At 35.0% G+C, this 15,685-nt stretch overlaps 1 protein-coding gene across 3 annotated transcripts in view; it reads right to left on the reverse strand.

Moving 5' to 3' along the window:
• Positions 1-15,685, reverse strand: part of LOC126236301 (zinc finger protein ubi-d4) — a 223,512-nt gene that overhangs the window by 38,733 nt on the left and 169,094 nt on the right. For all 3 annotated transcript variants that reach the window (XM_049945499.1, XM_049945498.1, XM_049945497.1), the window contains one exon: positions 10,707-10,845. In XM_049945499.1, the coding sequence (XP_049801456.1) occupies positions 10,707-10,845 (139 nt within the window). The remainder of the gene's footprint in view (positions 1-10,706; positions 10,846-15,685) is intronic.

The raw sequence follows: 15,685 nt of genomic DNA on the forward strand, positions 1-15,685 counted from the left end.
AAATCATGTGAATCTGTTTCTAAAGCATTTTACTGTATCAACAGAGGCATCTGATACCTGACCTAACAAATAATAAATAGTATTCAATCATTTGAAATCAATGAAATCAATAATATTTTGTTATGAATACTACATGCTACACATTCAATTAATTCATTTCCCACACCCTAGAACTGTGTGTGTGTGTGTGTGTGTGTGTGTGTGTGTGTGTGTGTGTGTGTGTGTATGTGAAACAAAATTTTTTGGATCTTTCGCTTTTTGTTGCCCATATTTGTGTGATTTATATTGTCTTGGATGATCATGAGTTATATGAATATGTAACAGAAATATTTTATTCCAGTTTGCGTGTATAAGGTCTGCAATGGGGCCTCGAGTATAGATGTCCAAGTGGTCAAAGAACTGACTGAAATTCATCTGATTATTACATAACTTTAAAAAAATAAGATACCAGCAAAACTTTGGTGAATTAACACCTACCTGCTGAAAGTCGCATTAAAGGGGGAAAATGCAATAAGGAATCATACTGTGCCGAAGAACGGTGAATTTTCACACTTGCTAGCACTGAATGTTCTCTGACTGTCAGAATTACTGAATGTGCCTGTGTCCATACATAAAATGAGAAAAACAACAAAGAACAGCACACGTGCCACTTCACAGGTCCTCGGCACACTTTTAAGAATAGGAAAATTAATATTCACATATTTGTTTGACTAAAAGTGTATTTATTGTTATTTTTTTCAAGGGAATGAAGGACAAATGTACTGTTCATTACCAAACTGCAGAATGAGTAAAATTATTTTACAGAACACAAGTACAGACAGAAATACAATACAAAATATCAATCTTTAAATCATATGCAGTGACAGCCAGAGAAATACAGTGAGGACATAAATCAATTCACCATTCTACAAAGCTGGACTGCAAGTCTGTGTTACACATGACTACTGTATGATTCCAGTGGATTGCATTACCAGTTACATAGTAGTTTAATGAAATCAATGAGAAGCAGTAAGTGCCTGATTCTGAGAATAACTCATAACGTATGTGCAACATGAATTTACAATGACAACATTTTAAGTAATTTAAGAAACATCAAAAAAGTAGTTTTCAATATATTATAAATTGCAGAATATAAACATTTTTTACAAAATAATAGATCTTCTAACAGCAAAAGGCAGAATAAGATGAGAGCAACAACTAACAATTTATTTTGAATAACATAGTGCTGAAAGTAATGCACATTACAAACTATCACAAGTGAGTATTTCATTTACTACTAATACTTAACAGCAAATATAAGCTGTAACTACTACAGAACATTAAATTTTTATTTATATTTTGACAAAATATGTCCGATACTTTTTAATGTAAAACGGCAATCATATATTTAAAACATAATGTTGTTCAAATGTCAGAAGTATCTGCTACTTATTTATATACAAGTTCTTTTCCATAATTATCATTTTTTCAAAATTAAACAATTCAGAGACAGAAAATATAAATGAATATTCTGTAGCAACAGCTGCATGGTGTTCATTCATACTGCTCTTTCTTAATTTTCATGCACACATCCAGCCACACACCCACAGCCACACAAAATTTAGGAACTAAGTTCTTAAGCTCTTGTTTGTTGTTCCACAAGTTTTGGTGTTCCAGAATTTTTCCTGCAATACTGTAAGGATTTTCATACATAAATATAAAAAACTCACAAACCAAAAAAAGGAAAAATGATGAAATGTAAGGACTGCCACTCAAAAGTTATTAAGATTGACAAAGTTGATAGTTCTAATGAGACTAACGAAGTGCATTAATAAACATGTTGAATGTTTTGGTGTTTTATCCTTTACTTCCACAGAGACTAATCATCTGTGTTAACAACATAAACAGTTTAAAAATTTTATAAGTAAGAAAAAATACCATTATTTATCTCCCTGGATAGCTTAAGAATCAAATGGTCTACACATTAAATCTCAATAAATCTGTGTATATATAAAGTAAAATATATGGTAACGTATTACAATTATTACTTCTGATTGAAAAGGCACGTGTTTTAACCATATGGCTCTCAGACAAAAGTTTGAAATATTATAAGCATTCAAATGGCAGTCATACAAACAGTAAAAGTGGAACACAGGTAAAACATGCAGACTATGTGAAAATAATTTTATAACACCATGCAACATTATAATATAACAAGCAAAACTATTTCTTTTCATCATTGTTCCTTTTTTGTGAACACTACTAAGTTTGGAAGATGTACTTCCCAAACACTTTGGTTACCAACAACAAAAATTATAAAGTTCTGAACTTCATTACTTGAAATACCTAACAATAATAAAAACAACTGCACAATCAACTGCCAACTGCATTTATTCATAATGTGTACATCACACATAATCTTGTGTTCTCTGTGTACCTAATGCAGACAAGGCCAAACAAAAGTCTGCCACTCTCATAACTAATTTCAAAATTCAGCAATTGTTTATTGACTACAGGATTCTCCGATACTTTTATCAAGTGCAATTCCTACCTACGGATCACTTGACAGTGTCAGCATGTTTATAAACCCATCCAATAAAGATAAGAATTTCAAAACAACTTTGGGGGTATTGACAGTTGTGGTGGTTGGAGTGTTATACATAGCATGAAAACATATTTAGTACAATGAGAAAATTGTATATCACAAACACTATAAAATTATGGTGAAAAGTATTCTGGTTTAAGCTTTTTAATGCCTAAGTTTCATACTTAAATTAGAATTATCTAATAATCTGAAGAACATAGTGAGAATGCCACTCACATAGGTACGTACATGTTTTAATGACAGAGATGATTAAAGAAGTGCAAATACAACAATGTTAACATGAAATATTTTCAGTAAAAACAACATATTTAAATACACTGTTTGATAAAAATGCAAACTAATAAATAAATAAGACAAAAATTATCATATCAACACACTTTGGAAGTAATATCACATTATTTATGTAAAATTTTAAAAATACATCTACAAACAAATCTGTAATGCATAATTCAGATTAGTCATTGTTCCTCGAGGTTTGAAAAAATGGGCAATTCTAATACTGTAATATCACCTATGAGGTTGACCCTCCTTGGATTCTGCTATATTAACAACACAAATGAACTATGGACTCCCTTATGGAACTAGCACAAAAGATATCTAACAGGTGAATATCAGAGAAAACTTATCATATAAAGAAGTAAGCAAAAATATTTTTTTCTGAGTATATATTTCCTATTATTTTGTTTTCTTAATGTTTTTGTGAAAAAAGCCTTCATGAGTGGTTTATTATGAATATGTTCTGTATATTAAATTTCTGATAGGGACAGATTGTAAACTACTCAAATCCTTTGACTATTATAACCAACAAGTTTTAAGATATACATTACAATAGAACAACTCTGTGCTCTTGGAATAAATATGCTGTCATCTGAATGGCATGATGATGCTGCACTAATATTCTGCATCATTTTAAGAATTTAGATTAAGTGAAAATAACTTGTGGTCTAACAGTCCAGAATGTTGTTTGAGACAAATTATCATTAAAGGAGATCCTTTGCTCCCTCAAAGACTTAACTATGAAGACTGATAAAAGCTAGTAAAAATTCTTTCCCAGTGGGTGGAGAAAAAAAGCACAAAGATCAGAAATAGGTAATACAAGACTGAAAAAGATAGTTAAAAATATTTTTAAGATATGTACATGGTAGAGCATTGCAAACACTTTTGCAACATGAAATTATAAAGAGACTAAGAATTGACCAGAAACGGACATAAACAGTAATTTTAAAAGAATTAAAATAGTTTGGCACTTTCTTGCTGATAAGTGGTGGTCAACATACTTATTTCTCATCAACTTGAGCTGCACTGCAAGTACAATGTAGTTGGCTGGGGCAATGTAGCCATGAAGGCTGTCTGTGGATATGTGTTTTCTGTACAAGTTAGGTCAGCAGGAGGACAATCGCCAAAAGTTTCATAACATTTTCACTTTTGTTTTTGTGTCGCCTATTTACAACTCAACACCTCAAACTACAAGTTGAGTTATCGCTTTTAAATCCTTCATTATTTATATTCCACCACGGACCTTCCATCACAACATAGCCATAATGAGCGAACAGACAATGACATACTGAAAATGATAGCTAAACTTTGTAAGAATCCAGTGGCAGCAAAAGAAATTGAAGGCTGCAGAAAAGCAGAACAAAAGGTAAAAGAAGAAATGAAACAATAAAAAGGCTCTCAACAAAAGTAATCACTTAACATAACACCAAGAACTAGAGTATGTTAGCAACAACACTTGAAACAATTTGAACTCTGTTTATTATTGTTTTGTGTTATTGGTTGAAGGGTGAGCAAAGTATGTACCAGTGAAAAGAGTAAGGTTTAGAATCAAAACATTCAAGCTTTGAAGTCATGAAGCAGGAGTATGTGATCTTTCATAATATACACATGGAAGGGAACCAAATTTGACAAAACATACAAAGACGGGCCTCCATTAATTCAGATTGTAATGGCAGTTGTAAATTCAGTTCTGAACAAAGGGTTTGGCCATCGATGATTGCTACACTTCTCTCCTCGACTAACTGATCTACCTATTTCTCACAGGTCTGATATATGCATACTTGTGATGCTATCTGGAAGAGACATGCCTCTATCATGTTGTAATATGAAGCACAAGAGGGAAATTGCTGCCTTTCAGCAGGGGAAAGGAACAACATTTCTATGGAAAGATATGACAAACATTTGTATCTTGGGCACAAATGACAAAGCCCACAGTAAAGGTTGTAAGCAAATTACATTGAGAGATGTCAAAGCCAACAGCAGTTGTGGCATATAATGACATGTCATATCTAGGTTTAATTTCCAATCAGTGCCATAAAAAATGTGTGAATATATTTGGAATTTAATTACAGTCATTTAAAAAGTCACATGTAATTATTGAGATGTTTGTGATGTATCTTCATATTTTATATAAAATGTCTCTTACTAATGGCATTTTATATAAAATGTCTCTTACTAATGGCATTTTAATCAATAAAAAATTACTAAATTTTGGAACATAATCTATAAAATATTTGTTACATAAAATGATGAAGCCCAAATGGGTATGACAAACTCAGTATCTGTAGGTAAGCTAGTTTCCATCTACACTGATGGGGGAAAAAAAGGAAATGAATGAAGCTACAAGTACACACTTCTCATAGCACAACAATCATCATGATAGTTTGTGTTGCTGGTACAACAATTTGTGACCACTCCTCTTGATAGAGAGGTCTCTAGCACTCAAGCTATTGTAAATTAATGAACAAAACTTGCAGGCCAACTAATAGATCTTCCATCTGTGCTTTCTCAGTACCGTCTACTAAGTCCATATACTACTAAATTTACAGTAAGGACATCAACGCTAAGAACCATGGCACAATAAAACCAATTTACATACATTAGTGTAATATGTGGAATTCATACCCTAATGTGACAACTCCAATTTGAAATTTGTATGTCAGCTTATCTGACTAGTTCTATGGACTCCTGCTTCAGACATTATTAAGGCGATGTTACCCTTCTACCCCAAATAAAATTAACTGCTAAATTCTAAGCTCCAATATATGAGTAGGTCTACAAAATCGAGGGAATGAGCACAGTTGCCCTTCTATGCTACAGATAAATATCACTGCAGCTTTATAGAATGACAGGCATATCCAAGCAACAATTTTCTGCATGATTGGTTATATATTGATATTGTATCAAGTGAAACAAGATGTGAGCTCATTGCTGAGATATTTCACTACCTAACATTTACCAAGACTGAACGGCTAATTTTACAGATATATAATATCTAAGAAAACTGATTACTTAAACAACTACTTATGAAAACAGATAAGCAACTTCAATTGTCCATTTTCTATAACATTAAAAGCTTAACATAATAACGATATCTCTCTCTCATTTTGTATACTATGCATTCTTGAAATATTTGGTCTCTTTTTATCCCCTAATATAAGGTTCAAAGTAATCAAAGAATTAGATCTTATTCTGTAATGGCATAATAACAGCATAAAAAAACTGGCATAATCAGAGTGGCAATGCTAACTGTTGTGAAATAAATGGACAAGAAGAGGAAGTGGAGGAAGAAGAATAGCATATGACTACAAAAGGAATAGTGGTGCAAAAGAGAAGATGAGAAGAAGGAAGATCTAAACAGTAGATATCAAGTGTAACACCACTAATCCTAACAAATCTTGGAATGTGTATTATATGCCTCCTGATTCAATCTCAAAAGACATATGTAAATGAGGATAAAAATATCAATGAGAGAGAGTGCACTAGCAAGGGTAGGTAAAGGAAGAGCAGGATATAAGGTTAGGGGAAAAATGTGGCGGGGGGGGGGGGGGGGGGGGGGATGGGTGATGAGCTATTTGCTGCCATATAAATAGTAGGCAAACATTATATGCTGCAAAAATTAACTCTTTTAACAAGTAGTATTAACATACACGGGAAAAAAAACCACTTCATTTCTACATCACTTTCTTAGTACCAATATGAAAAGAGACATGTTTGTACCATTATACTGATTTTTTTTTATAGTAAAAATCAAATATCATAAAGAAGTGATGTGGTGGGTAATTAATAATGGTGAGCCAACATTTTATTATGAGGAACTTTCGTAATATTTGTACTGTGCCCACTCAATTCAGTTATATATTCATTTGTAGTTTGAATTGTACAATATGCCTAAGAACTAATACTACAGAAAGGAAAACAAAAACAATGATACAGAAGAGCACATCTCCACTACTTTCAGCAATGAAATGGTAAACTATGAATAAGACACACTAAAAAGCAAGGTTTTTAAAAATTAACTTTACAGTTCATCAAACTTTCTAACAATAGCTCAAATCTTGGAGAATATGAGCAAGAGAGAAAAGGAAAAAGAGAAAAAAACCTTGAAAAAGATGATGGAGTTCTAAATGGGTGAAAACAAGGGAAGACATTAAACACTGCAGTTCATTAATATAGACGAATTAAATTTAAAGGAACAGTGAGTACTGAAAGGTTTATGAATTTCATAGTTAGTGCAAAATGATGTGAATGACTAAGGAAAAGAATGCATAATGAAGAAAGGACAAAGGTAGCCATTAAAGGAGTATTAAAATTCATTCTAACTAGGTTACAGAAATGCACCTATTGTAACAGCTGATTTATGTTTCTGGAGATTTGAAACAGCAGTGTGTGTGTGTGTGTGTGTGTGTGTGTGTGTGTGAGAGAGAGAGAGAGAGAGAGAAAGAGACACACACACACACACACACAGAGAGAGAGAGAGAGAGAGAGAGAGAGAGAGAGAGAGAGAGAGAGAGATGGAGAGGGGGGGGGGTCAGAAAGTCAGTACAGTTAATTTAGTAAATCTGGAATTTTTGGCATCTTTTCAATAACTGAACAAAAGCAGCACAGACAGGAATAGTAACACCATTACTGTCAGTACAGTAACATGTGATTAATGCTTTCCTGTTTTGTCACTGGTTGACAATCTCAGAAAAAAGTAATCTGTTCATGAAAGACTAGTGAAGCTATGGAAAATTTGTCTTCTGAGAAGCTTGGCATAATTTACGTGTAAAAACAGTTGTGTTTCGCAACTGCACAAAATGTTTTAGGAACACTAGAGACACTGATGTCTCAGTGAACAAGGTCACATACAAGAAAGAAATACAAATTTAATAAACAGTCAGTGTACACTAAAAGGAAATTATGTGGATTACGATGGCATGGCTGTGGAAACTTAGAACAACAATATTTATTTCAATTATGTCAGTTGCTAAGTGAGAAAATGTTCAATGTAATTTGGTACAAGTAGATACATAGTTATGACTAGACGCTCATTCTGCAATATGGGAATACAACAGAGAAATGGCAGATGAAGCTGACTGCATTTTCGATATGAGGAACCACATTTTATGTGAGGTTTTGGAGGTGATGGTTAACACAGAATAGATTTACCACGGAAAACTCTATAATTGATTGAAACTGGTAGTATGTCAAATACTGGTTGTCTAGAAATGTGGTGTAAGGATATGGAAAGAATAATATAGGAATGTCTTATCAAGGGAGAGGTATTCAGAATAACTGAAAACCCTGAGAGGACATTGTGTATCCTAATGCACTTCTCCTCCTTTTCTCCCAGTCTTCTTTTTTTAGTGTTAGTTTGTCTTCTCTCTCTGCTTAACTGCGTAAGTCTTCTGTTGTGCATCTTTCTACATTTATTTGATGTCCATCTGTCTCGTAGCAATAAGTTTCTTTTCTTCACATTGGCTTTTCTTCCCCCACCTTACTTTGCATGAGCTCCTCCTATGTCAGATCAAATACAATTACTGTATCAAGTCTCATACTGCCACATCAAAGTGACTTCTGCTTTATGATGTATGCCTCAAGGTCACCAAGTGATTGACTCAACAGTTACAAATAATTATTTTAGAATAGCAAAATTGCTATGTTTAGCTATCAAAATTTTGATAATCAAAGCAAAAGCTACAATAAATTCTTAATCTCTTCAAACTGTTTTATCACTCAAAACTTTGCCTATTCCCATTCATTAACAATATGAACTTTGGGTTACATAGTAAGTCAGCAGTCAAAAACAACACAATAAAATTTGACAATTCTAACACAAATGATACCTGACCTCCTCCAATATAAAATTTCAAATTACTCCATTATCATGACAGACTGTTGTGTATCAAACATACGTACCGATATGACATAATGAATTAGAGAACTAAACTTTTACATGCCAGTCATTCTTTCCACTTATATGTAGAATACAATCCAATCTTAATGATCAATAACTGTAACTGCTGCATACAGTCATTCATTAACAATTTACATATTTCAAGTTGAAGGAACAACTTTATAAGTAATAGTAGGTAAATTTGATATTAAAAAAAGATAAAGTGATCTAAACTGAAATTAAATTCCATTACTGCAGCATACTCATGAAATTCCATGGTGAATAAAACTGTACTTGCTGTTTATGGAAGATTTCTCTGCTATGTGCATCATAGAGAATTTATCTATATTTTGATTCACTCATTTTGTAAAAAATACACACTCTAAATTGTTCAACAAACTCTTAAAATTGTTTGTAAATGGCTGTATAATGACAATGCTGTAAGCAGGTTGGGATAACTTCATTAAACATCTTTTCCATTTACTTACTGTGTATGTAGTTTTCTACGCAAAAAATGCATATGCTTATAAATAGAAAATTTGCAATTTCTGTAACTTTTTCAGGTCTTTAATTCACAAAAAATCGCATTAGGATGATAACAAGAGATATTCTGAGTGCTGTCCTGCTGATTTGTAGTACAGAAATGAATGAATATTTTTCTTCTATGGATGTAAGCATATTTTTCACACTTGTTTCTACAGAACTCAACTGTGAACTGACTAAGTCACAGAATTAGCGTTTATGTTATCTAAACTACATAACCTTTCTGCATGTAGAAAACGAAGAAATTTTTTTTTTCAAATCACTTCCAAAAACAGCAACAAACCCAGTGAAGCAACAATTTCTGCCTGTTATTTTGTTGGAAACCAATTGCATTATGTGCAATGTCACAGGATATAAATGTCTTAATGTTGTGGAAAAAAATAGTCCTTGATAAATAACTTTTGCACTTGACTTTCACAATTTTTTTCTTTGACATACATTTTTTATGGAAGCTCTTTTGTTTGTATTTTTATACCATATTTTCTAACACAAAATGTTGGTTTTTTCCTAATACTTAAAACAAAACTACAAAATTTGGAAAATTCTTTTCTTATCATAAATAAGTTTCAGTGATAATATAAGCTCTTCAGATATTTATATTAAAATGTATAATTATTTAAACTCCAACAGCACTGTTAAAAAATTGCACTATAGCCCTATAAACAAGAAGAAAATTTTCTGAATATTGTTTGTGAGATTCACATGTTTATTATCACAGATACTTAGGCATTTTAGCCTGATCTACAATGAATATAATTGCATCTCTGCTGTCAGATATGTTTCTTCATGTTAGCGGAAATAAGAATGTTAAACTTAAAACACCAAATTGAGTTATCTACGCTAAGGCCTGAAGATGTGTCAATAATCAGATATGAACTGCTTTTGTCCTGAGATATCCTAAAAGGAAGTCAGAATTTGACTTTTCTCATAGAGTAACAATATATATTTGTTAAGTCACTTCAGATTGTTTGAAGTAACAACTGTTACGGAGATTTGTAACTACCCTTATGCTGTTCTAGTAAAAATCTCAAGAGCTTTCCAGTATCATCAAAATCACAAATTGCAGTAAACGGTTTGAAGTGGGAAATAGTAGCTTCCACACAGTAATTTTATAGCTGCATATATATTTCTATGTGGCAACATTTCACAAAACATCATGTATCACAATAAATAATCTTTTTTAATTAACAATAAGAATTTCACTTTGCTCTACTTGACAACAGCTCCCTCAGATTTATGTCTCTGCAGATGCTATTGCCACCTGCATAAAACTCTACATTCAAATGAAATCAGGCTATAATTCTGGGAAGTATTACGAAAAAGAAAAGAATCAACTGCTTTCAGCAACAAAAAATGGATCATTTTTCCGACGTGATCGTCCTTTACCACGGGCTCTCCGAGAAGGAGGTGGAGTTGTCCGCCTACCTGAGCGTCCACAGTCTGAACAGGACACCAGTTCCTCTGAATGCCCAGTCTTCTTATTCTCCTGGGCATCTCCAAGACAGAAATCACAATAAGGGGAAGGTGCAGCGCGGTCCTTTTCTTCTGGCATCAATGTCATTACCTATGAAAAATAAAATTGCTTTTCAGGTCAGTTTTATTTTTGCCACCATGTACAATATTAAGTCACGATTATTTCTGTCTTTGCAGATGTATTTTATCATCTGCATCAAATTATATAATTCAAATGCGATCAAGCATTGGCAATTTGTTAATCTGGCATGTCTACATTGACAAGGAAAAAAATTCCTGGATTTTTCCCAAATTACCCAGTTGAAAATAGTTTTTTTCCCAGATGAAAATACATTTTTTCCATGTTAAGTGACAGTATTCTTTCCCTCGGAACTGTAAAACGTATCAACTGTTTGAATGGTTAAAGTTCTATAAACTGACGTAGAACTTTATATATAGATAAAAAAAGCACATATTTGAAAGATCTTCGATGCGCAACAAGTACGCTGCATATTTTCGCATTACGATATGCTGCATATTTTTGTATTATGAAAGTATAAATTCGAATTCCACCAAAAACAGCACGTCAGTTTCCAAAGCATTGAAATCGAGATTGCAATGTCCTCTTGTAAGCCAGTCATAGCTCATGTCAAGTAATCTCGCCAGCCGATGACAGCGCATATTCAGAGCATAGGGCACGTGATGTAGACAGCCAATAGCATCATCACTGTTAAGTAACGCGAACACGCAAATAGGAAAAGTCAATGGTTTAATTTAATATACATGGTGTAGCTACAAGAAAAGCTAGGCTTCTTCATATAATATTGGTCTCGAAGATCAATAAGCTACAAGAAAAGCTAAGCCTTCACTTATAATGTTGGTCATTTTCTGCATGTGTTACAGTCACAGATCTATCACACAAATGCCAGTAAAACTTCAATAATGACACATATGTCTCGTTTTCTGGGCTCGAAATTCTTCTAAGTGGCCAGTCCTCAAAATGTTAAGTTTTAAATGAGAGTTAGATGCTGTGTGATTTAAGAAATTCATCGCACATCCTTATACACAACATAATTTATCTTGCGTAAAAGGAAATTTACTTTGAAAGCAATGCTTTTCAAACCACCATTTGCAATCGAGTGGTCCATTCTTTCCAACATCTACTCGATTGATCATTTCCAATGTGCTACCCATTTTCTGACTTGTACCCCACCTGCGTGCACACCCAAATGACGGCTTAGTATGGCCGACTGGCAGCTTTACTCCTCCCTGGTGACAGTCGACAAACAAGATTTCCCCAGTTGTGATGACCAGGTGGACTATCTTACAAACATTTTCCTTACTGCTGCAGAATGTTCCATTCATCAAACTTCCTCTTTACCTCACTGTGTCCCAGTTCCTTGTTGGACTGAGGCATCCATATTCCAGCAGCTGAACTTCACACTACCTGCAACTTTCCTGGTGGGTGTGAACCTTCCATCACCTTGGCTTCATGCGGCAGCCCATGTTCATCTTGGCCTTCAATTGCTTACTAAGGACACTACTACCCCAACCTCCCTCTATTGCCTTCATTTACATGACCTTCACATGGAACTTCACGACTGTACCTTTGTGTGCACTGGATGGCTCTCGGACTGACCCTAGTGTTGGTGTGCCTTCATCACTTGCACCGATGTTGTTCAGTATTGGCTTCTGGCACAGTGCTCAGTATTTACAGCAGACCTCTTCGCCCTGTATCAGGTCACGGAGTACATCCGGCAACACAGACTTTTAAATTGTGTCATCTGCTCAGACTCTCTCAGCACCCGTCAAAGCCTCTGTGCGTTATACACCGCCCATCCATTAGTGCAACGAGTCGAGGAAAACTGTCACTTCCTCACGCTTGATGGAGCCACTGTGCTGTTTATGTGGGTTCCTGGTCATGTCAGTCTGACAGAAAACAAGGCTGCTGACACTGCTGCCAAGGCTGCAGTCCTTGCACCTCAGCCCACTAGTTCAAATATTCCCTCCGAAGATCTCTGTGTTGGTGTCTGTCAGGAGGTGATGTCACTTTGGCATCCCCTGCTCCTCTCTCCATGGGAATTAGCTCCAGGTTATGAAGCCTCTCCCCAGTGTCTTGGACGAAATCCTCTCGGCCCTTCCACTGCGAGGAGGTTATTTTAACTAGGTTGCATATTGGGCAATGCCTTTTTAGCCATTGTCATTTGTTAAGTGGTGCTCCCCCACCACTTTGTGAACACTGCAGCCAACTTTTAACTGTCTACCATTTCCTGATGAAATGGCACTGTTTACATTCCCACTTGGGTTTGCCATACGAGTTATCGGCCGTTTTAGCGAACTACGAACCGGGCTGTCGACGGAATTTTACTTTTTATTTGTTGCAGCAATATGGCCAAGGCCATTTAATTTTTAGTTCTGGACCTCTGTTTCTTTATGGCGTATTTTATAGACCTTTCTCCGCATCTCTGTTTCTAACTGTCTTCTTTCTGTCAATTGGAATCAACGTGTAGTTGTTTTTAACTCTTCTCTTTATCTTTGTGTTTCACAGTTTTGACATAGGCGCATATGACCCTAGTTTTTTTTGTGCCCTAAAACAAAAACCATTTGCAATATTTTCCTGCTACCCATTAGAAATAGGTTCATTTCACCATTTGCCAGAGAGCGCCAGAAAACAGGCGTTACTGCAAGTGCACAGCTACGATTAAGAGATCTTAATTACATCATAAATGTAACAGGATATCAGAGGATACTCCAACAGCATTTGAATTTCATAAACCATAGTAAAATGCATAATTTGGCTTAAAGTACAGATTCGTATGTTCATATTCTTGACGAAGTAGGCCCCCAACCTGATATTAAGCTTTTCAGTGTGGTCTCTGGGATGTGAATTTTCTTGGAACACTCCTTCTATATTATTTCATGATTGGTTCTTCATTATGGCATAAGGCTGTATGTGCCAAAAGATGAATACATGCATTTGAAATTCAGTGAACAGTTGAAACCAGCCAGTAGTGTGGAATCAAACACTTCGTTTCATATAAGTTGACTGCCTCAGAAGAAAAGATTAATAAAAGCCAAATTTCTTTAACAAACTGACAAAAATAACTATTTTCTGCAAGGTGATACTTGACGGCCAAAAATGTGGAAATAAGAAAACTGTAACTAATGACATACTTTAGCCTTCTGTAATAATGTGCATGTATTTTAATTCACTTGATGGCTCCCATCCACAGAGATCCGTTTTTGTTCATTTGACATGAGAGCTGTAAATGAAGAGGAAACAGCAAAATCACTACACATAAACACTGGTCAAGTGGGGACTACTCGCTCCCATCCACAATTCAGACTAATCTGCGTGTACGCGAATCTGAGAGGTTGGGTGTGCGAGAAAAATTTTTCTTGGTAGCATATGGCTTGTTGCTACTGCCGATATAGCTAAAAGGCACACTTTAAGTACCCAGAAGTGAGACAAGGAGAGAAGGTACTGCTCATACGCAACTCAACTGTGCTTGAGCCTGCTGGCATCTGCTCAAATGAACCTAATGGAAACAACTGTGACATCACGCTCATAATTTGTTGTTGTGAAGCTTTGTCTAGTCTTTGCCCTAAAGCCTTTGACACATTTTGCTGTTGGCAGACATCTGTGAGTGCCGTGTGTTTTGTTGTTGCAAATGGAGTATTTCCTTTGCAACTCTAGTTTTGTTTCTTTTTTTTTTCGTTTATGTTTTATTGCTGCAGTGTTATTCAGCAGTAGTGAGATATAGTTATATTCTTTGTTAGAGTGTCAGTTTCTTATGAGTCAAAACTACAAAAATACAACTGAAAACTAAAACAATGGAAAATTCCTGGAATTCTTAAAGATTCCCGGGTTTTTACCAGATTTCCCAGTTGTATATACCCTGTAATCAGATTTTAACATGCTACTCCCAGAGGGGAGACCTCACAGATGTCAACAATCTAACAACCTCCAGCTGCCCCCCCCCCCCCCCCCTTCTCTCTCTCTCTCTCTCTCTCTCTCTCTCTCTCTCTCTCTCTCTCTCTCTGGCCTGCACCTATCAGAGCTGTCCCTAGATAGTAGATACAGTATCTTTCTCCTAGTGTACTTCATGGTTTATTTTTAGACTTAGTTTGATTTGAGTTACTGATTTAGATAGTTGTTCTACTGACAAAAGGTGAAAGACCTCAGTACCACCAAACTGACCTTTGTACTTAACTATCTTGTTCCTTACCACATTAAAAAAAAGTCAAAGTCTTCAGATGTACTCAAGACCTTTGCATCACAGTTTATGTGGAGGGATATTAATGAATCACAAACAAACTAAGAAATACTGGCAACAGATGCATTGTTCCAGTTATGACTTACTTTGCTAACTACACCTCAGCTGCACAAAACTGTACTGTAACTATGATCAAGCTGAGCACTTGTGGCAGAGAAAATCTAGGAATGTTCTTTACAAAAATTTTTCCATTACTAGTATGTTTCCTGCTTCTTAGGCACAGAAAGAAATGGTACTATCAACATATACCTGTCAAGTCAGTGCGGAACAATAGCTTGCTAAATTGCGTAGAAATTAATACAAATAATACATACACAGTGTACCACTTGTAGAATGCATCCTAAGGCATAAACGAATAGTTAATTTGATAATGGAGGGTAGAGGGGTGCAGGTGGAGGATTGTAAGGGACGAAGATTTGATGACGGTAAGCAGATTCAAATGGATGAAGGTAGCAGTAGTTGCACAGAAATGGAGAAACAGACACGACAGACTAGTACGGAGAGCTGCATAACAATAATCTTCTGGCTGAAGATGACGACGACAACGACAACAACAACAACAACAACAACAACAACAAGTGAGTACCAATACGAAATAACAAGCAGGGTAAATGTTCTAAGTTTTCACTATACATACAGACAAAAATGTGAACTATTTTTGCACCAGGACTAATT

This window comes from Schistocerca nitens, chromosome 2 (assembly GCF_023898315.1).
Source record: "Schistocerca nitens isolate TAMUIC-IGC-003100 chromosome 2, iqSchNite1.1, whole genome shotgun sequence".
Taxonomy (NCBI): domain Eukaryota; kingdom Metazoa; phylum Arthropoda; class Insecta; order Orthoptera; family Acrididae; genus Schistocerca; species Schistocerca nitens.